This window comes from Hemiscyllium ocellatum, chromosome 12 (genome assembly GCF_020745735.1).
Source record: "Hemiscyllium ocellatum isolate sHemOce1 chromosome 12, sHemOce1.pat.X.cur, whole genome shotgun sequence".
Taxonomy (NCBI): Eukaryota; Metazoa; Chordata; class Chondrichthyes; order Orectolobiformes; family Hemiscylliidae; genus Hemiscyllium; species Hemiscyllium ocellatum.
Window position 1 is genome coordinate 92,661,329 of NC_083412.1, and position 23,470 is coordinate 92,684,798.

The 23,470-nt window shown below is 42.2% G+C and overlaps 1 protein-coding gene across 1 annotated transcript in view; it reads left to right on the forward strand.

Annotated features, from left to right (window-relative positions):
* Positions 1 to 452: 452 nt before the first annotated feature.
* tmprss15 (transmembrane serine protease 15) overlaps positions 453 to 23,470 on the forward strand; it is a 121,799-nt gene continuing 98,781 nt past the window's right edge. The window contains exon 1 of the mRNA XM_060832833.1: positions 453 to 696. Within this exon, the coding sequence (XP_060688816.1) occupies positions 453 to 696 (244 nt within the window). The remainder of the gene's footprint in view (positions 697 to 23,470) is intronic.

Sequence of the window (23,470 nt, forward strand, 5' to 3'; positions counted from 1 at the left end):
GCAGAGATCATAATATAACAGAATGCCCCCTGCAGTTTGAGAAGGAGAAGCTGAAATCAGACAATTGGCTAAAGGTAACTACAAACTCATGAGGGAGGAGCTAGCCAGAGTTGATTGGAAGGGGAGCTGAGCAGGGAAAATGGTAGAGCAATGGCAGGAGTTTCTGGGGGTAATTCGGGGGGCACAGCAGAAATTCATCCCAAGGAAGAAGAAACATACTGAGGGAAGGACAAGACATTCGCGGCTGACAAGAGAAGTCAGGGAGAGCTTAAAAATGAAAGAAAAAACATAAAATGGTGTAAATTAATGAGAAGCCTTTAAATACCAACAGAGGATAAGTTACAATTCAGGGGAGGAGGAGAAGATGAAATATGAGGGCAAGCTAACTATTAATATAAAAGAAAATTGCAAGAGTTTTTTCAGATATATAAAAAGGTAAGAGAAAGGCAAGAATGGACTTTGGACCAGTGGAAAATGAAGCTGGCAAAGCAGTAATGAGAAACAAACAAAGGGCAGAAGAACTGAATATGTACATTGCATCAGTTTTCACAGTGGAAGAGAGCAGCAGCATACCAGACCTTCGAGGGTTAGGGGCAGGGGTGAATGTAGCGGTCACCACTAAGGAGAAGATGCTGTGGAAGCTGAAAGCTCTGAAGGTGGACACATCATCCAGACCAGATAGACTACATCCCCAAGGTAAGAAGAAGATAGCTGAGGAGATTGCAGAAGTACTGGTGGTGATCTTTCAGGAATCAATGGAGACAGGTAGGGTCCAAGAGGACTAGGGAGATTAGGACCAGAGGGCACAGTCTCTGAGTGAGGGGTCAACCCTTTAGGACGGTGATAAAGAGAAATTTCTTATTCAGAACTAGTGAAACTCTTTACCATAGAAGGCTGTGGAGGCCACGTTATCGAATGTATTTGAGACAGTGATAGGTTATTGATAAGGAAAGGATTCAATAGTTTGGGGAGAAGGCGGGACAATGGTGTTGAAAAATGTATCAGCCAAGATTGAATGATGGAGCAGTCTTGAAGGGCTGAATGGTATACTGATGCTCCAATGGTCAGATTGTGTAATTGTGTGTGTGTGTAATTGTGTGTGTGTGTGTGTGTGTGTAATTGTGTGTGTGTGTAATTGTGTGTGTGTGTAATTGTGTGTGTGTGTGTGTAATTGTGTGTGTAATTGTGTGTGTGTGTGTGTGTGTGTGTAATTGTGTGTGTAATTGTGTGTAATTGTGTGTGTGTGTGTAATTGTGTGTGTGTGTGTGTAATTGTGTGTGTGTGTAATTGTTGTGTGTGAGATTGTGTGTGTGTGTGTAATTGTGTGTGTGTGTGTAATTGTGTGTGAGATTGTGTGTGTGTGTGTGTGTGTGATTGTGTGTGTGTAATTGTGTGTGTAATTGTGTGTGTAATTGTGTGTGTAATTGTGTGTGTGTGTGTAATTGTGTGTGTGATTGTGTGTGTGTGTGTAATTGTGTGTGTGTGTAATTGTGTGTGAGATTGTGTGTGTGTGTGTGTGAGAGATTGTGTGTGTGATTGTGTGTGTGTGTGTGTGAGAGATTGTGTGTGTGATTGTGTGTGTGTGTGTGTGTGATTGTGTGTGTGTGATTGTGTGTGTGTGTGATTGTGTGTGTGTGTGTAAGATTGTGTGTGTGTGTGTGTGTGTAAGATTGTGTGTGTGTGTGTGTGTGTGTAATTGTGTGTGAGATTGTGTGTGTGTGTGTGTAATTGTGTGTGTGTGTAATTGTGTGTGTGTGTAATTGTGTGTGAGATTGTGTGTGTGTAATTGTGTGTGTGTAATTGTGTGTGTAATTGTGTGTGTAATTGTGTGTGTAATTGTGTGTGTAATTGTGTGTGTGTGTAATTGTGTGTGTGTGTAATTGTGTGTGTGTGTAATTGTGTGTGTGTGTGTAATTGTGTGTGTGTAATTGTGTGTGTGTGTGTAATTGTGTGTGTGTGTAATTGTGTGTGAGTGTGTGTAATTGTGTGTGAGATTGTGTGTGTGTGTGTGTGTGATTGTGTGTGTGTAATTGTGTGTGTAATTGTGTGTGTAATTGTGTGTGTGTGTAATTGTGTGTGTGTGTAATTGTGTGTGTGTGTAATTGTGTGTGTGTGTGTGTAATTGTGTGTGTGTGTAATTGTGTGTGAGATTGTGTGTGTGTGTGATTGTGTGTGTGTGTAAGATTGTGTGTGTGTGTGTGTAAGATTGTGTGTGTGTGTGTGTGTGTGAGATTGTGTGTGAGATTGTGTGTGTGTGTGTGAGATTGTGTGTGTGATTGTGTGTGTGTGTGTGTGTGAGATTGTGTGTGTGTGTGTAATTGTGTGTGTGTGTGTAATTGTGTGTGTGTGTGTGTAATTGTGTGTGTGTGTGTGTGATTGTGTGTGTGTGTGTAATTGTGTGTGTGTGTAATTGTGTGTGTGTGTAATTGTGTGTGAGATTGTGTGTGTGTGTGAGAGATTGTGTGTGTGATTGTGTGTGTGTGTGTGTGTGTGTGATTGTGTGTGTGTGTGTGTGTAAGATTGTGTGTGTGTGTGTGTGTAAGATTGTGTGTGTGTGTGTGTGTGTGTGATTGTGTGTGAGATTGTGTGTGTGTGTGTGTGAGATTGTGTGTGTGATTGTGTGTGTGTGTGTGTGTGTAATTGTGTGTGTGTGTGTAATTGTGTGTGTGTGTGTAATTGTGTGTGTGTGTGTGATTGTGTGTGTGTGTGTAATTGTGTGTGTGTGTAATTGTGTGTGTGATTGTGTGTGTGTGTGTGTGTGAGATTGTGTGTGTGTGTGTGATTGTGTGTGTGTGTGTGTGTGTGTGTGATTGTGTGTGTGTGATTGTGATTGTGTGTGTGTGTGTGTGTGATTGTGTGTGTGTGTGTGTAATTGTGTGTGTGTGTGTGTGATTGTGTGTGTGTGTGATTGTGTGTGTGTGTGATTGTGTGTGTGTGAGAGTGTGTGTGTGTGAGAGTGTGTAATTGTGTGTGTGATTGTGTGTGTGTGATTGTGTGTGTGTGATTGTGTGTGTGATTGTGTGTGTGTGTGTGTGTGTGATTGTGTGTGTGTGTGTGTAATTGTGTGTGAGTGTGTGTGTGTGAGATTGTGTGTGTGTGTGATTGTGTGTGTGTGTGATTGTGTGTGTGTGTGTGTGTGTAATTGTGTGTGAGAGTGTGTAATTGTGTGTGAGATTGTGTGTGTGTGTGTGAGATTGTGTGTGTGTGTGTGAGATTGTGTGTGTGATTGTGTGTGTGTGAGTGTGTGTGTGTGAGATTGTGTGTGTGTGATTGTGTGTGTGTGTGTGTGTGTGTGAGAGTGTGTAATTGTGTGTGAGATTGTGTGTGTGTGTGTGAGATTGTGTGTGTGTGTGTGTGATTGTGTGTGTGTGATTGTGTGTGTGTGATTGTGTGTGTGTGATTGTGTGTGTGTGTGTGTGTAATTGTGTGTGAGTGTGTAATTGTGTGTGAGATTGTGTGTGTGTGTGTGTGAGATTGTGTGTGTGTGTGTGAGATTGTGTGTGTGATTGTGTGAGTGTGTGAGTGTGTGTGTGTGTGTGTGTGTGTGTGTGTGTGTGAGTGAGTGTGAGTGAGTGTGAGTGTGATTGTGTGTGTGTGTGTGTGAGTGTGATTGTGTGTGAGTGTGTGAGTGATTGTGTGTGAGTGATTGTGTGTGAGTGATTGTGTGAGTGTGATTGTGTGAGTGTGATTGTGTGAGTGTGATTGTGTGAGTGTGAGTGTGTGTGTATGTATTGATTTGCAATGTGTGTACTGATTTGACAGAATGCATGTATTGATTGGAAACCTCATGTAAATAGCAAAACTCAATGTATGAATAGCATTCTAACAAATTTATCTCAGTTTCCCACTGTTGCCTGAGTCAAAATCCCAGAGCTCCCTTCTGTAATGGGATTGGACATATCATTATATCCCATGGATTGCAGCAATCCATGAAGGTGATTCACCATCAACTTTCCAAGGGCAATAAAGGGTTATAAATGAAGACCATGATAAATGCTACATCCTGAGAAGTTTTGAAACATGAACATAAAGAAAATTTTCAGGAAGCAAAAATCATGAAATCACTGACTGAACCCAAGAGCAATTGAATAAAGGAACAGAAAAGAAACACCAATTTAATTCCTGCACATCTTACTGATAGCTTTAAGAAATAAATCCTTGAGAATCAGGCAATCTACTTTCCTATCATACTCTTTTGTATGATTTTCATTGCCCATTATTGCTTGACTAGTCATTTCTGGTCAATTTTGTTTCTTTTTAATATTCTTGTTAACCTTTTTTAATTCAGTGGCCTCATCTTTTTCTTGTGGAAATGTATATTTCCTTTCTGCATTCATCTGAAAATGTCACTGTTCAATCATCATTACATTTAACCAAGTGCTGAGTGGTGCTTGACCCAAAAAAAAACCTCTGACACAATGGTGAAGGCACTAACTAATGAGCTGTGCTTTGACGACATCCAGTATTGAAATTAGTTTGAGCTCAGCTCCAGTCTGTCATAAGACTAAAGCGCAGCTAGCGACAGGCATACATGCTGGATCAGCCAGTGTTGCCCACATACACTAGTGACTATAAAAAAAGATTGTTTGTCAGCCACTCAGCTAGTAAAACTTCTTGTATTGAACGCATCATGACAATGAGACAGGAAGAAGAAAGCAAGGACTGCAGATGCTAGAGATCAGAGTCAAGAGTGTGGTGCTGGAAAAACGCAGCAGTCAGGCAGCTTCCAAGGATGAGGAGAATCGATGCTTCGGGCATAAGTCCTTCATCAGGATGATGATGGGCTTATGCCTGAAACATCAATTCTCCTGCTCATGGGTGATACAGGAAACCATACAAGGAAGAAAAAGAAAAAGAGTACCAATAATCACCAAAACATTGGTTTCTTCTGTCCCGAGAGGAGTATTCAAATCTTTTACTCAGGTATTCATAGAAAATAGGAACAGAAGTAGGCCATTCAGCCCTTCGAGCCTGCACCACCATTCAGTATGATCATGGTTGATCATGCAATCTCAGTGTCCCACTCCCGATTCCTCCCTGTAGCCCCTTAGTCCATTTAGCCACAAGGACCACCTCCAGCTCCCTCTTCAATATATCTAATAAACTGGCTCCAACAGTTTCTTGTGTGAAATAATTCCACAGGTTCACAGCACTGAGTGAAAAAAAAATCTTCCTCATCTTAGTCCTGAATGACTTACTCCTAATTCTTAAACTGTGACCCCTAGTTCTGGACATCCCCAACATCTGGAACATTCTTCCCACATCTAGCCTGTCCAGTCCCATCAGGATTTTACATGTTTCCATGAGATCACCCATCATTCTTTTAAATTCCAGTGAGTACAAGTCTGGTCAATCCAGCCTTTCCTCATTTGTCAATCCTGCCATCCCAGGAATCTTCCCTTGCATGACTCAAATTAATTTAATTTAACAAACCCTTCTTTATTTTAACTCAATGTTCCAACACCTAATATAAAACATACATTCACTGCAACCATTTAACCCTAACTTTGACTTTAACTTCCTCAGTTTGGCTTTAAATAAACACCTCTCTGATTTGACTGAAGTGACCAAATTTGCTATCAATATAGTTCTTGCCTCATGGTTCTTTGTCTTCTCTGAAGATAATTTCAGAGGACATACTTCTTACATGTGGACATAAAGACCATACCTGAGAATCTGTTGTTCTGCTAACTTTTATTCCGAAAGCCTGATCATTTTCCAGAAACTTCTCTAGCACTCAGCCAATGGACCGACACCTGATCACATGGTTCAATTCCAGTCAATGGAGTTTTACTGGTTAAAAATCACTCCCAAATGTTAAACAGCTGCATTCTATAAAAGGTAATATGGTAGGAGGCTGTCTTGCTGACCACATGACACTTCCTTATTTGGTCAACACAGGAAACTGCGGGTCACAACATGTCCTGGCTGTAGTTTAAACTGTTTTGACCAAAATTTCCAGCATGCTTGATTGTAGCTCTTAACCCATCTCAAAGCATAGCTGCTGCTGGCCACTTGACCACACAATCTTTAGTTCAAGATACAGAGTTTCAGCTTTGTGTCATTGTTCAATAATCTTTGCGTTCTGCACTGTAATGATTTAGCCTATTTATTGAAAGTTTCCAGAAGATTGGAAGGAATGAGATTGACGGTGCATGGTGCTAGCTGTGTTCTGTTGGCACCACTGATGCATTTAAGTCAGAAAGTAGTATCTTTATCCTGCAACTCACAAGCATAGGCCTGGAGGGAGTGCCTACCTCTTTCCACACAGACATTATCCAGAAGACAAAACACAGTAAAAGTTGTGAATAACTTGTATGACCAGTATGTTCATTTCTAAGTATTTCTGCTTGTTTAACTTTTATTTTTCCCTCTGGATGAACTTGAGACAGGACCCCACCATTCCTTTAAGGGCTAACAGCTGTCAGCGAATCTACAGTGCCCCTCAGATGTCCGGGGAACAGCATTTGGGATTGTGAGGAGATTATTGACAGAGGCAAGGGGGCTTGGCAACAAGGCTGCATACTTGACCCAGTCTTGACCCTAAGAACCTTTTAAAGTAATTTCCTGCCCACTGATATGAGGCCCACTAGCCTATAATTTCCTGGATTTTCCCTGTTGTCCTTCTCAAACAAAAGAAAAACTTTGACTTTTGTCCAGTCTTCAGAGAGCTCAGCTGTGGCTAAAGAGAAATTAAGATCTCTGTTGAGGCCCCAGCAACTCCCCCTTTCCCTCCCTCGGTATCTTGGGATTGATCCCACCAGACCCTGGAGACTTATCTATCTTGATATTTTCCTTGACACCCAACACTTCCTCCTTCTTACTCTTGCCATGTCCTAGAATATCAAGGTAAGAGAGAGATTTTAAAGGGTAGTCTTGAGTCTTATCTTCAGCAGCAGAAATTGATATTTATTCAGAATTCCCGACCAACAAAGCACGGGAGAGGTATCTAGGATGCTTAACATTTCTCAATAAAGTACAATATTAACACAGACTGCATTATAATGGTTACATATCAATACTTTCCACATCCTCTCTGACCTACACATCTAACCCTGTGAATACGCAATCAATGATGGACAAATTCATGGACAACTTGAGGTGTTCCCACCATCTCATTATAGTTGCCAGAACTCCTATCACATGTCTTTGAGCTGTTACAATGCATCTTATTGACCACTTTCCAATCCTGAATCGAGAGTGTAGTGCTGGGAAAACATAGCAGGTCAGACAGCATCTGAGGAGCAGAAGAATTGATGTTTCGAGCATAAGCTCTTCATCAAGAATCCTGAATCCAGAAGTCCTGATGAAGGGCTTATGCCCAAAACGTCGATTCTCCTGCTCCTCAGATGGTCCTGACCTGTTGTGCTTTTCCAGCACCTCTCTCTTGACTCTGATCTCCAGCATCTGCAGTCCTCACTTTCTCCACATTCCAATACTGATTGTTGTGTCCCTTCCCAGACATTTGTCAGTTACATCGTATACTTGCTTATTACTAACGATTTTTGAAATCCTGTCATGCAATTCATATTCCTGGCTAGCCCTAGTATAGAAGATTAGGAAAGATGTTCATTTATACCAATTGTTATAATATTTGTGGAATATCAGCTCTAATATAAAATTATTCATGAAGTTATACACAGTTATACCTAATAATTCAATGACCAAGCTGACATTTCAGGAGTAGCTTCTCTCCTACTTGACTTTAAAAGTCCAGACAAACACAATCTCTCTCCGTCTAGCAGCTGTCATTTACAGCTTCTTCAATTTTATGCTGCAAGATGGTTTAAAGTTTGATACCAGAACGGACTTTATCATCATTACTTTGAGTACTTTTCATTTGGCACTCTCTCGAATCCCATTAATAAGAATGGAATTTAATCACTGTTACAGCTCTATCAAATTAACAGAAGCTTACTTAGATTCTTTAAAGTTCTAGGGGATATGACCTCTTTCTCTCTGTCTTATAGTTTTCCTCTGTACATAAGCAAGAGGCTGGAAGAACACAGCAAGCCAGGCAGCACCAGGAGGTGGAGAAGTCAACATTTCAGGTGTAATCCTTCTTCAGGACCCTCATAATTTTTTTCTCTGTCATTCATCCCTTGTTCTTTAGGTTGTGCATGAGGTTGTGATGGGGCCAACGTTCATTCTCTCAAGGTCATAATAACACTGTTTCACAATTGTTTCAGACCCTCTTGCTGATATTATTTGTCTCTTGGTATTTTTGCAAGATTATTCTGTTTATACATTTTTTGTTGTTCTAACCTTCCTCCAGACGGAGTGAATGTTTCTCTCTGTTGCCTGTAACTATTTAATCAAAGGAAATTCGGTTGAATCCCTTATCATTAGTTTGTCAGTTGCCTTGATAATATTAATATACCTATCCATGCATATTTAATATAGAGTCAGAAAGGTTTACTGCATAGAAACAGGTCCTTCAGCCCAATTTGCCCATGCTGACTAGTTTTCACAAATTAAATTAGTCTCATTTATCTGCATTTGATCCACATCCCTTCATACCTATCCCATCCATGTATCTGACCAAATACTTCTTAAATTACAAAATTTTACTCATTTCCACCACTACCTCTGGCAGTCTGTTCTGGACACTCACCACCCTCTGTGTGAAAACAATTGCCACTCTAGACTCTTTTGTATCCCTCACCTCTTAACTGGGGTGGTTTTCCCTGGAGCATCAGAGGCTGATGGATGACCTTATAGAAGTTTATACAATCATGAGGGGCATGGATAGGATGAATAGACAAGGTGAGAGGAAGCGAGGACTTCAGGTGCTGGAGATCAGAGTCAGAGTGTGGCACTGAAAAAGCACAGCAGGCCAGGCAGTATCCGAGGATCAGGAAAAGGCTTATGCCCGAAACATCGACTCTCCTGCTCCTCAGATGCTGCCTGACCTGCTGGGCTTTTTCAGCGCCACACTTTTTGACTTTAAATAGACAAGGATTTTTCCCTGATGTGGACGAGTCCAGAACTAGAGGGCATAGGCTTAAGGTGAGAGGGGAAAGAACTAAAAGGGACTTAAGGAGCAGCTTTTTCATGCAGTGGTATTGCATGTATGAAATGAGCTGCCAAAGGGAGTGGTGGAGGCTGGTGCAATTACAACACTGAAAAGGCATCTGGATGGGTATAGGAATAAGGTTTTAGAGGGATATGGGCCAAGTGCTGGCAAATGGGGAGAGATTAATTTAGGATATCTGGTTAGCATGGACAAGTTGGACCGAAAGGTCTATACACCTTTATGACTCTATGACTCTAAACCTATGCCCTATGGATTCATAGAGTCATAGAGGCATACAGCATGGAAACACACCCTTTGGTTCAAACAATCCATGCTGAACATAATCCCAAACTAAACTAGTCCCACCTGCATGCTCCTCACCCATATTCCTCCAAACCTTTCCTATTCAAGTGCTTATCCAAAAGTCTTTTAAACATTGTAATCGCGCCCACATTCATTACTTCCTCTGAAAGTGCATTCCATACATAAACCACTCTCTGTGTAAAACATTTGCCCCTCATCTTTTTTAAATCTCTCTACTCTCACCTTAAAAATGTGTCCCATAGTCTTGAAAGTCCCCATCCTAGAGAAAAGTGAACTATCATTATCTCTATCTGTAATTCTCATTATTTTATTGTTATGAAGATGTTGGTGTTTGTACCTTTAAGAAAGTTAAAAGCTAGTAAAACTACTTGACAGCACCAAGTGTTCTGAAAAAAAAAACAAAATGTAATGTTTTTCGAACAATTTGATAAGCTGGTTGCCTGGAGACAAAAACAAATTTGAATTTGGCCAATCAGTTTAAACTACACCCCAAAAAATACCAAACTCCAATCCAGTTTGAAATAGTATATTGATAATCTTAAAAGCTGATGACACAATTTGATGCTTTGGGTTGATAAGACAAGGGAAAATTGAACAGTTGGGATGAGAACTGCCAAGCCACAAGTATGTAAAGACAGCTCGAAAAACAGCTCTCTTAAAGGTACCTTTATCAATCAGTAAGCTGTGAAGCAGAATACCCAAGAAGAAGAAAAGAAGAAAGAAATACAGAGAAAAACCAAAAGCTGCCTGGTTTTGAGAGACAAAGTTTTGTTTTGTAAATCTTAATCGGGAATTTTATCGGACCTGTACTGTAGAGGGGAAAGTAAAGGATAGATTAGAGTGAGAAGTTATAAATATTTGTTAATTAATATCCTCTGTTACACTTTAAGAAATACAGTTGTTAATTTTTACTTTAAAAATTCTTAACCTCTTGAATTTTAACAAATTACTGCATGGAATAATTTTTTTCTGTGTTGCAAGTTTAAATTAAGCAGGAGGGTTTGCCCTGTGTTATAACAGTTTGGGGGCTCATCGTTAGAATTTGACCTGGTTTAGACAGATTTGGATAGATTTGGGGCTACGAAAAATCCCAGCAGATTTAAACACCTGCAGGTTAATGTCCCAGATCTTTAAATAAAATGTAGGTGAGACAATTTGTTTACTTTTAGTGACTTATGGTTGGTTAAATTAAAATTGAAAGAAATTGCTCTTAAAATTGCTAAAGAGATTCTGGGATTTGAAGATGATTCTCAAATTTGCCAAGAATGTTTAGAAGGAAAGAAAAAGGCCATACTTTTAGAGTTAGAAAATGAGTTATATTTGGGTTTAACCAAGGACAAAAGTAAAATTGGGCAGCACGATGGCTCAGTGGTTAGAACTGCTGCCTCACAGCACCAGGGTCCCAGATTCGATTCCAGCCTCAGGCAACTGTCTGTGTGTACTTTGCACATTTTCCCCGAGTCTGTGTGAGTTTCCTCCCACACTCCAAAGATGTGCAGGTCAGGTGAATTGGCCATGCTAAATTGCCCATAGTGTTAGTTGCATTAGTCAGAGAATGGGTCTGGGTGTGTTACTCTTTGGAGGGTCGGTGTGGACTTGTTGGGCCGAAGGGCCTGTTTCCACACTGTAGGAAATCTAATCTAAAGCTGAAATTGTAAGGGAGTTACTCAAATGCTTAGGTGTGTCAGTGAAATAGTCAAGTGCAGTAGAGGTAGGAAAACTTAAATTAGAATTGAAAAAAATGGAGTTAGAAGATAAACAAAGGGATAGAGAGAGGATAAGAAGAGAGAGAAGGTTCTTGGCTGAGCAAGGAGAGAGAAAAGAAATAGAGAGAGAAAGAGAGAGAAGAAAGGGAGAGACAAAGAGAGAGAATTTGAACTTGAGAAGTTGCGACTTAGTTAACAGGATGGAGATTAAAAGAGAAGGTAGTGATATTTATATAAATAGGTCAAAACTCTGCCACATTTTGATGAGAAAGATGTTGAAGCCTTCTTTATTTTATATGAAAAGTTGGCCAGGTAGATGGAGTGGTCCGAGGATTTATGGGTAATGCTAGTTCAAAATAAACTCGTAGGCAGAGCTTGTGAGGCATTTGCCACGCTGTCAGATGAGGGGTCAAGAGATTATGAAGAGGTTAAACAGGAATATATTAAGTGCTTATGAGTTGGTACCAGAAGCATATCGACAGCGGTTCAGAAACACAAAGAAGGAACCAGGTCAGACTTATGTTGAGTTCGAAAGAATTAAACATGACCATTTTGATCGATGAGTACGTACTTTGAAAATAGATAGGACCTTTGAGGCTCTATGAGAGATTATTCTGCTAGAGGAGTTTAAAAACTCACTTCCAGAGGTGGTCAGAATTCATGTGGAGGAACAGAAAGTTCAGGAAATGAGAAGAGCAGCAGAATTAGCAGATGAGTACATGTTGGTGCATAAGACAAACTTCTGGCCAGAATTTCATCCTGTGAGGGATAGAAGTTAGGAGAAGGGGAGATCCTATACTACAAAACCAAGAGTAGAGAGCACTGGTAAGATTTTACCACAAGGTAAAGGAGCCCAAGAGGGTGAAAACAGGAGGTGAAAGGCCTCAGGTGTTTTCACTGTAATGGAGGGGGATGCAGAAAATTATCGTGCCAGTAGTTTCAGAAGGTGTTTCACTGCCAGAAGGTGGGGCATGTAAAGTCACTGTGCTGGTCACTAAAAAAAGGTGCAGTGGGAAAAGATGTGGTAAAAGAAGCTGAGCCAGTAGCATTAGTAAAGATAGTAGAGGAGACCCCAAGAAGAGCCCAGGAGCTACAGGAGAGTGCACAGCCTAGACAGGAGCTCGGTATGGACTTAGTATCTGATCAATCCAAAGAATTTGCCTCTGTGGGTCAAGTTTACTCAGAAAAAACAGGGGGAGAAGGACAAGAAGGTATAATTTTGAGAGATACTTGATCTTCTAGTTGCTGGTAGTAAGGGATGAGTGAATATGCACTCTTTCTGATCTGAAACCCAAGAGTGTGGCAATTTATGGAATACATGGACAGAAATTTAGCATTTCCTTATGTAAGATCAGGTTGGAGTGCCAACCCAGACTGGGGAAGTTACAGTGGGAGTGATGGAATGTCAGTTCCAGGAATACAGTTTGTTCCTGGGAATGATTTGGCAGGATCAAAGGTAGGAGTGACAACCATGTTGTGGATAGCCAATGAAGACAAAGAAACTGAGGGTTTAAAACGGAAATATTCTGGTATTTTCCCAGATTATGTGGTAACCAGATCCCACTAATGAGAAAGATGGAGGAGTTGAGGTTCAATTGATAGACAGGGAGAAAGTGAGGACTGCAGATGGTGGAGCTCAGAGTCGAGAGTGTGGTGCTGGAAAAGCACAGCAGATCAGGCAGCATTCAAGGAGCAGGGGAATTGATGGTACAGGCATAAGCACTCTCGGCTCAGTTGGCAGAAACACTGTTTGACATAATGGTGAGAGAAAGACCTGAACAGGCAGAGGGTCAGACAGAGTGTTTAGTCCTGAAAGGGTAAGAGACTTGCAACAGCAAGATATATGTGGATGTGTACTCCAAAAAGGAAGCAGAGAATATCCCAGAGGGTTATTATCTGAAAGTTAGAATCCTAAGATGGAAATGTAGACCATGGCAGGTTAGTGCAGAGAAGAAATGGGCCAAAATGTACCTGATTGTGTTGCCAGTAGCCTACAGACAGGAGGTGTTATGGGTAACACATGAACTACCTGTAGGAGGTCACCTCCAGGATGAAAGCCTCAGGCTATGGTACAAAACATTTTATTGGCCTGGAGTGCACAAGGATGTGGTTAAATTTTGCCATACGTGTCATACATGACAAATGGTAGGTAAGCCACAGGTGGTAATAAAACCAGTACCTTTGTTGCCAATTCCCGCATTTGAAGAACCTTTCATGCGGGTTATAATTGACTCTGTAGGTCCTTCCCGAGAACTAAAAGTGGGAAACAGTACTTGTTAACGATAATGGATGTATCTACCAGATTTCCGGAGGCAATTCTATTCCAGTGTATCAAGGAAAAAAGGGTAGTAGAGGAGTTAATAGCTTTCATCACACAGTATGGGCTATCCAGAAAGATTCAGTCAGACAAAGGGTCAAGTTTTACTGCTAGGCTGTTTAAGGAGGTGATGGATAGCTTAGGTATACAGCACTTTAAATCCAGTGTGTATCATCCTGAATCCCAGGGAGCTTTAGAAAGATGGCATCAGACCTTGATGACCATGTTGAGAGTATACTGTCAGGATTACCCGAATGATTGTGATAAAGGTATCACAGTCATATTGGTTGCCATTAGAGATGCCCCAAATGAATCTATTCAATTCACTCCTTCGAGTTAATGTTCAGGCATGAAGTGAGAGGTCCTTTGAAATTAATTAAAGAAACATTGACCAAAATCAGCGATCTCACACTTAGATTATGTATCAGAGGTGAGGGAGAGACTAAATTGAGTAGGTGAATTTGCTAAACAGCACGTAAAGAGGGCACAGTGTAGAATGAAGCAGGTGGCAGATAAAAGCTCTGAGACTCGGATACTTGTACTGTGTTAGTACTGTTACCAGTGCTAGAAGATCCCTTCTAAGCCAGGTTTAGTAGTCTCTATCAAATTGAGAAAATGTTGAGTCAGGTAAACTATTTAGTAAAGATGCCAGATAGGAAGAAAATGTATCAGGTATGTCATGTGAACATGTTGAAACCATATTATATGAGAGAGAAAGAACTCGAGAAACAGGTGTCAGTTACTGCCCTGCTGAGTGAGGAATCAAATCCAGATGATGTGGATTTTGAAGTGCCTCAAAATAGATTAAAAATGAAGAAATCCTTGAGGAGGTGGATAGATTAGTAAGCTATCTGTCTCAGGAGCATAGAACACAGTTGAAAGATTCGTTACTGCAGTATAAGGACACATGTAAAAATCAGATTGGGAGAACAAATGCTATTGTACATGAAGTAGATTAGATTGCCTACACTGTGGAAACAGGCTCTTTGGCCCAACAGGTCCACACCGACCCTCTGAAGAGTAACCCACCCCTTTCTGACTAATGGACCTGACATAATTTAGCATGGCCAATTCACCTGACCTACATATCTTTGGACTATGGGATGAAACTGGAGCAAACACATGCAGACACGGGGAGAACATGCAAACTCCACACAGACAGTCGCCCAAGGCTGGATTCGAACCTGGGAACCTGGTGCTGTGAGGTAGCAGTGTTAACCACTATGCTACCCTAAAGATTTTAGATCAGATTAGATTCCCTACAGTGTGGAAACAGGCCCTCCAGCTCAACCAGTCCATACCAACCCTCTGACTAATGCACCTAACACTATGGGCAATTTAGCATGGCCAATTCATCTGATCTGCATATCTTTGGACTGTGGGTGGAAACCGGAGCAAACCCACACAGACACAGGGAGAATGTGCAAACTCCACACAGACAGTCGCCTGAGGCTGGAATCGAACCTGAGACTCAGGTGCTGTGAGATAGACGTAGGGAATTCTGCTCCAATAAAACAGCACCCCTATCAGCTTAATCCTGTCAAAGCCAGACAGGTCCAGATGGAGGTGGAGGCCATGCTCGACGAGAACATAATCGAACCAAGCCTAGCGAGTGGAGTTCACCAATCGTCTTAGTTCCCAAACCAGATGGGACTCAACGATTCTGCGTAGATTATTGGAATGTCAACACCGTTACAAATTCGGGCTCCTATCCAATTTCTAGATTGGAGGACTGTATCGAGAAAGTCAGACAAGCCAGTTACATCACCAGGTTGGACTTAAAGCATGGATACTGGCAGGTACCTTTATCAGAGACGGCGAAAGAAATTTCTGTGTTTGTAATCTGAACTGGGCTATATCAGTTTCAAGTGATGCCCTTTGGAATGAAGAATGCATCTGCCACATTCCAAGGAATCATGAACAGAGTTGTGGCTGGGTAACAAACTGTGCAGTCTATTTGGACGATGTCGAGATCTATATTACTTCCTAGAAAGATCACATGGTATTGTTGGCAGGAGCTCTTTGAATGACTATGAGAAGCAAAACTGGTAATAAACTTAAATAAAGTGGAATTCGTGAAAGCAGAGGTGACATTCTTGGGACATAACATCGGTCTTGGAAGGTTGACCCCACGGAACGCAAAGAAGGCCATCGAGGAATTTCCATGACCAACCTCGAAGAAAGAGGTGCTTCAATTCTTAGGACTCAGCTGATTCTATCGGACGTTTGCTCCAAACTTCAGCAGTGCATTGGCACCGTTAGCCGATTTGCTGAAGAAGAACACAAAGTTTCCGTGGACAGAACCGTGCCAGGAGGCATTCGACCATTTGAAATCGATATTAACCACCAAGCCACTTTTAGCTACACCAAATTTTCAAAACCTTTTAAAGTCGCCATCAATGCTAGTGACATTGGAGTTGGAGCAGTACTCCTACAGGAAGATGGTGCTGGGGATTGAACTGCCAGTTGATTACTCTTCAAAGGAGATCAACATCCACCAAAGGAAATACTCCATGATCGAAAGAGAACTATTGAGTTTGGTACTGGCCTTACAACATTTTAATGTGTATGTCACGAACAATGTGTCAGAGACAGTTGTGTACGTGGATCACAATCCACTTACATTCTTAGAATGCTTTAAAGATAAGAATATGAGACTATTACATTGGAGCGTAATGCTACAGATGTTTCATTTTAAGATTGTACATGTTGTAAGAATGTAATCGCAGATGCGTTATCACCGATATAACTGAGAAGGTTTAGATGAGGTGTGTATTTATTTAATGTTTTATATATATGTACAGGTATATGGGAAGAAGTTAAGATTACTTACCTACAGTGTGGAAATAGGCCCTTTGGCCCAACAAGTCCGCACTGACCCTCTGAATAGCAACCCCCACCAGACCCATTCCCCTACATTTACCCCTTCACCTAACACTACGGGCAATTTAGCATGGCCAATTCACCTAACCTGCACATCTTTGGACTGTGGGAGAAAACTGGAGTACCCAGAGGAAATCCTCACAGACATGGAGAGAATGTGTAAACTCCACGCAGACAGTTGCCTGAGGTGGGAATTGAACCCAGGTCTCTAGCGCTGTGAGACAGCAGTGCTAACCACTGTGCCGCTGTGGCACCGTGCTGCTCCAAGGTGAACTTACATTAAAATTATCTGTATGTACGGGTAATGTGTTAAGAAAAGAAAAAAAAATAAATCACCTTTTCATTGTGATGTTTTTTTTTCTTAAGTCAGGAGGTGTTATGAAGATGTGGGTGTACTGTACCTTTAAGGAAGTTAAAAGCTAGCAGAACTACCTGGCAGCACCAAGTGTTCTGAAAAAAAAGTGCAACATTTGCTTGAATAACATGGTTAGCTGGTTGTCTGGAGACAAAAAGAAATACAAATTTAGCCAATCAGTGTAAATCATATCCTGAAAAATACCAAACTCCAATCCAGTTTGAAATTAGTATATTGACAATCTTAAAAGCCAGTACCCAATCCAAGGTTTTGGTAGTATAAGACAGGGAAAAATTGAACAGTTGGGAGGAGAAGTCACCAGCATTTAAAGACTGCCTGAAAAATAGCTCTCTTAAAGGTACCTTTATTGCTCAGTAACCTGTGAAGAAGAAGAAAAGAAGAAAGGAATACAGAGAAAAACCAAAAGCTTCCTGGTTTTGAGAGAGGAAATTTTGTTTTGTCAATCTTAATTGGGACTTTTATCAGACCAGTATTGTAGAGGGGAAAGTAAAAGATAGGTTAGAGGAAGATGTTGTAAATAATTGTTAGTTAATTATTCTCTGCTATACTTTAAGACAGAAAGTTGGTAATTTTTACTTTAAATAGTTCTTGATCTCTCAAATTTTCACAGATTACTACATCTGATAAATCTTTTCTGTGTTGCTGCTTTAAATTAAGCAGGAGGGTTTACTCTGTGTTGTAACATCATAAGCTTCTTTAAGGTCGCCTCTCAACCTCCATTGCTCCAGTGAAGAAAGCCATACCCTGTGTGGGTGGGATTGGGGCCTGCAGGCAGGATGAGCCAGCTGACCACAGCACTGTGGTGCACGGAACCATTCAAGTGGAGGGACAGAAAAGAAATGGTGTTGTAATTGGGGATCGTACAATTAGTGGCGCAGACAATGTTCCATGTGGTCATGATCAAGAGTCCCAAAATTTGTGTTGCTGCCTGGTGTTCGGGTTCGCAATATCTCGTCTGGGCTTCAGAGAAACTTGGAGTGGGAAGGAAAAGATCCAGTGGCCATGGTTCATGTAGGTACCAATGACATAGATAAAACTGGGGCAGAGGCTCTACTAAGGGAGTATGAACAGCGAGGAGCTAAATTATAAAGCAGAATCAAAATGGTAATAATCCCTGGATTACTACTTGAGCCACGAGCTAATTGGCACAGGGTCAATCATATTAAGCAGGTAAATACATGATTCAAAGATTGGTGTGGGAGAATTGGGTTCAAATTCATGGAACATTGGCACCAGTACTGTGGAAGAAGGAACCTGTCCTGATGGGATGGTCTTCAGCTGAACTGTGCTGGGATCAGAGTCCTAGTGAATCGCATAGTAAGGACTGTAGACAGGGCTTTCAACTAAATGGGACAGGGGAGGGGGGCTAGGTTGTAGGGGAAATTATAAAACACAAATTAAAGAACGTGATAAAAGTGCAGAACTCAAGAAAGGTTATTAAAACTCTCCCCACAGATACAAATAGACAGAGTATTTGATAAGGGTTAGCATTCAAACTTCCAGTACACTGAACAAACGCATGACAATTAGAAGAGTAATGGTTATTACACTCCTGATGGTGTTATATCTGAATGCACACAGTATAAGGAATAAGGTAAATGAGCTTGTAGCACAGATGGACAGGTATGACGTGGTAGGCATCATGGAGACGGGTCTGCAAGGGGATCAGTGAGGTAAAAACAATGACTGCAGATGCTGGAAACCAGATTCTGGATTAGAGTGGCTTTTGCCCGAAATATAGATTTTCCTGCTCCTCGGATGCTGCCTGAACTGCTGTGCTTTTCCAGCACCACTCTAATCCAGATCCTGCAAGGGGATCAGGATTGGGAGCTGAATATTCAAGGATACACATCCTGTCACAAAGATAGGCAGGCGGGCAGAGGGGATCGGATTGCCCTATTAGTAAGAAATGATATTAAAGCAATAGTAAGAAACAAAGTAGGGGCAGATGGTGTAGAATCTGTGTGGGTAGAATTAAGGAACTGCAAAGTTGGAGTTATGTACAGGCCTCTAAACAGTATTCTTGAGCTGGGCTGCAAGATGCACGAGGTGGTAGAAAAGGTGTGGAGGAAAGGCAAAGTTACAGTAATCATAGGGGATTTCAAACTGCAGATAGATTTGGAAAATCAAGTTGGCAGTGATTCACAAGAAAAGGAATTTGTGGAATGTCTAAGAGATGGCTTTTTGGAGCAGCTTGTGGTGGGGCCCACTAGGGAACAGTCAATACTGGATTTAGTGTTGTGTAATGAAGCAGACTTGATAAGGGGGCTTAGGGTGAAAGAACCTTTAGGAAACAGTGATCATAACATGATCGAATTTACTCTGCAATTTGAAAGGGAGAAGATAGAATCAATGATAACAGTATTTCAATTGAATAAAGGCAATGATAGAGGCAGGAGGGACGACCTGAATAGAATTGACTAAGAGAGGAGCCTAACAGGAAAGATAATGGAACAGCAATGGCAGGAGTTTCTCGGAGTAATTCAGGAGACACAGCAGAAATTCATGTGAAGGAAAAAGAAGCATAGTCCAGGGACAATGAGGCAACCATGGCTAACCAGGGAAGTCACAGATAGCATGAAAGCAAAAGAGAAAGCATAGAAAATAGCGAAGAACAGTGGGAAACTAGAGGATTGGAAAGATTACAAAGACCAACAGAAGGCAACAAAAAAAGAAATAAGGAAGGAGAAGATTAAATATGAGGGTAAACTAGCCAGTAATATAAAGTAAGACTGTAAGAGTTTCTTTAGATATATATAAAGGGCAAAGAGAGACAAAGGTAGACATTGGGCTGCTGGAAATGACGCAGGAGAGTTGGTAGTGGGGAACTGAATAATTACTTCGCATCAGTCTTCATAGTGAAAGACACGTGTAATTTCCCAAAAGTTCAAGAGAGTGAGGAGGCACAGCTGAGTATGATGGCCATCCATCACCAAGGAGAAGGTGTTAGAAAAATTGAATGGCATGAAAGGGGATAAAATACCTGGACCAGAAGGACTACACTCCAGAGTTGTAAGGGAGAAAGCTGAAGAGATAGTGGAGGTGTTAGTGGTGATCTTTCAGGAATCACGAGAATCAGGGAGGGTCCCAGAGGACTGGAAAATCATTAATGTGACACCCCTGTTTAAAAAGGAACTAAGGCAAAAGATGGAAAGTTATAGACCGATTAGCCTAACCTTGGTCATGGGTAAGATCCTGGATTCCCCCCAGACGTGATCGACGATGCCCTCCTTCTTCAAGGACTGCAGATTCCCCCCAGATGTGATCGACGATGCCCTCCTTCTTCAAGGACCGCAGATTCCCCCCAGACGTGATCGACGATGCCCTCCTTCTTCAAGGACCGCAGATTCCCCCCAGATGTGATCGACGATGCCTCCCACAGCTACCTGGACTACACCTCCTCCCACCCTGCCCCCTGCAAAAACTCCATCCCATATTCCCAATTCCTTCGTCTCCACCGCATCTGCTCCCAAGAGGACCAGTTCCAACACCGCACAGCCCAGATGGCCTCCTTCTTCAAGGACCACAGATTCCCCCCAGACGTGATCGACGATGCTCTCCACCGCATCTCCTCCACTTCCCGCTCCTCCGCCCTTGAGCTCCACTCCTCCAACCGCCACCAAGACAGAACCCCACTGGTTCTCACCTACCACCTCACCAACCTCCGCATACAACGTATCATCCGCCGTCATTTCCGCCACCTCCAAACAGACCCCACCACCAAGGATATATTTCCCTCCCCTCCCCTATCAGCATTCCGCAAGGACCACTCCCTTCGTGACTCCCTCGTCAGATCCACACCCCCCACCAACCCAACCTCCACCCCCGGCACCTTCCCCTGCAACCGCAGGAAATGTAAAACTTGCGCCCACACCTCCACACTCACTTCCCTCCAAGGCCCCAAGGGATCCTTCCATATCCGCCACAAGTTCACCTGTACCTCCACACACATCATCTATTGCATCCGCTGCACCCGATGTGGCCTCCTCTATATTGGGGAGACAGGCCGCTTACTTGCAGAACGCTTCAGAGAACACCTCTGGCCCGCCCGGACCAACCACCACAACCACCCCGTGGCTCAACACTTTAACTCTCCCTCCCACTCCACCGAGGACATGCAGGTCCTTGGACTCCTCCACCAGCAGAACATAACAACACGACGGTTGGAGGAAGAGCGCCTCATCTTCCGCCTGGGAACCCTCCAACCACAAGGTATGAATTCAGATTTCTCCAGTTTCCTCATTTCCCCTCCCCCACCTTGTCTCAGTCGGTTCCCTCAACTCAGCACCGCCCTCCTAACCTGCAATCTCCTTACTGACCTCTCCGCCCCCACCCCACTCCGGCCTATCACCCTCACCTTGACCTCCTTCCACCTATCCCACCTCCATCGCCCCTCCCCCAAGTCCCTCCTCCCTACCTTTTATCTTAGCCTGCTTGGCTACTCTCTCTCATTCCTGATGAAGGGCTTATGCTCGAAACGTCGAATTCCCTATTCCTGAGATGCTGCCTAACCTGCTGTGCTTTAACCAGCAACACATTTTCAGCTAAGATCCTGGAATCCATTGTGAAGGATGAGATTTCTGAATACTTGGAAGTGTATGGTAAAATAGGGCAAAGTCAGCATGGTTTGTCAAGGGAATGTCATACCTGGCAAATGTGCTAGAAGTTTTGAGGTAGTAATGAGCAGATTAGATCAAGGAGAGCCAATGGATGTTATCTACCTGAACTTCAAGAAGGGTGCCACATTGGAGGCTCCTGAGTAAGATAAGGGTCCATGGTGTCAGCAGCAAGGTTCCAGGTGCTTGGCTTTCTGGCAGAAAGCAGAGAATGGGGATGAAAGGGTCCTTCTCAGGATGGCTGCTGGTGACAAGTGATGATTCACAAGGCTCAGTGTTGGGACTACAACTTTTTACTTTGTACATTAGTGATCTAGATGAAGGAACTGAAGGCATTCTGGCTACGTTTGTGGATGATGCAAAGGTAGGTAGTATTGAGGAGGCAGGGAGACTGCAGAAGGATCTCGGTAGGTTAGGAGAGTGGGCAAAGAAGTGGCAGATGGAGTACAACATGGGAAAGTGTGAGATCATACACTTTGGTCGGAATAGTAGAGGCAGGACTATTTTCTAAATGGGGAGAAAATTCAGAAGTCTGAAGTGCAAAGAGACTTGGGAGTTCTAGTCCTGGATTCTCTCAAGGTAAACCTCCATGTTGAGTCAGTAGTTAGGAAGGCAAATGCAATGATTGCATTTATTTTGAGAGGACTTGAATATAAAAGCAGGGTAAAGTTTTGGGGCCCGTATCTCAGGAAGGATATATTGGCCTGGAACATGTTCAGAGGAGATTCACAAGAACAGTCCAAGGAATGAACTACTTAACATATGAAGAATGTTTGAGGACTCAATAAAGGTTAGAAGGATGAGGGGCAATCTAATTGAAACTTACAGAATACTGAATGGCCTGGACAGAGTAGATGTTGGGAAGATGTTTCCACTGGTAGGAGAAACGTGGATCTGAGGGCAAGGCCTTAGACTAAAGGGAAGACCCTTTAGAACAGAGATAAGGAGAAACTTCTTCAGCAATGGAGCCAGGTGGAATTCACTGCCATAGAAGACTATGGAGGCCAGGTCATTGAGTATATTTAAGATGGAGGTAGATATGTTCTTGATTGGAAAGGGGGTCAAGGGTTACAGGGACAAAGCGGGAAAATGTAGTTGAGAAACGTATTAGCCATGACTGAATGGCGGAGCAGACTCGATGGGCTGAAAGGCCTAATTTCTCCTCCTATGTCTTATGGTCTTATGATGCATCCAGCCTTTCTTCATAATTGACATGTTCCATACCTGGCAACATCCAGGTAAATTTCTTCTGCACCCTCTCCATCTTAATAATATTCTTCCTATTACTGGACAACCAGAACAGGACACAATATTCCAGAAGAGGCCTCACTAATGTCCTGTATAATTTCAATATGCCTTCCCAATTCCTGTAATCAAAGGACTGAACAATGAAGGAGAGCATGCTTTTTCTTTAAACAGCTTGTCAATATGTGATCCAAACTTCAAAGAATTATGTACCTGCACCCATAGGTCCCTTTACTCTACCACACTGCCCAAGGCTGTACCATTAAGTGTATAAGGCCTATCCTTGTTTGTTGTACCAAAATGCAATACTTTGCATTTATCCAGACTGAACTTTATCTGCCATTTTCCAGCATATCGACCCATTTCATCAAGATCCCTTTGTAATCTTAGAAAACCTTCTTCACTCTCTACTATACCACCAATTTTGGTGTCATCTGCAAACTTACTAAACCTAATTTTAGCCTCCCCTAAAATGGGGAGAAGATGCTGGCTATCTATCTTATCTATCCCTCTCATTATTTTATAAATCTTTATAAAGCCATCACTCAGTCTCTTATGTTCCAGGGGGAAAAGTCCCAGCCTATCCAACCTCCCCTTATTACTCAAACCTTCCAGTCCAGGTAGAATCCTAGTAAATTCTTTCTGCATTTTTTGGGGTTTAATAATATCCCTTCTATAGGCGGGTGACCAGAACTATTCGTAGTACTCCAAATGTGACCTTGCTAATGTCTTGTACAGTTGAAATGAGACTTTTCAACTCCTATACTCAGTGCGCTGACTGAAGAAAGCAAGCCTTCTTCACCACCTTGTGACTCCACTTTCAAGGAACTAACCAGTACCCTTTGATCTATTTTGTCCAATAACACTCCCCAGACTTTAACATTGACTGTTAAAGTCCTACTCTGGTTTGACCCACCAACCCTTTGCATCTATCTAAATTAAACTCCATCTGCCTTTCCTCAGCCCACTGGCCCTGGTGATCAAGAT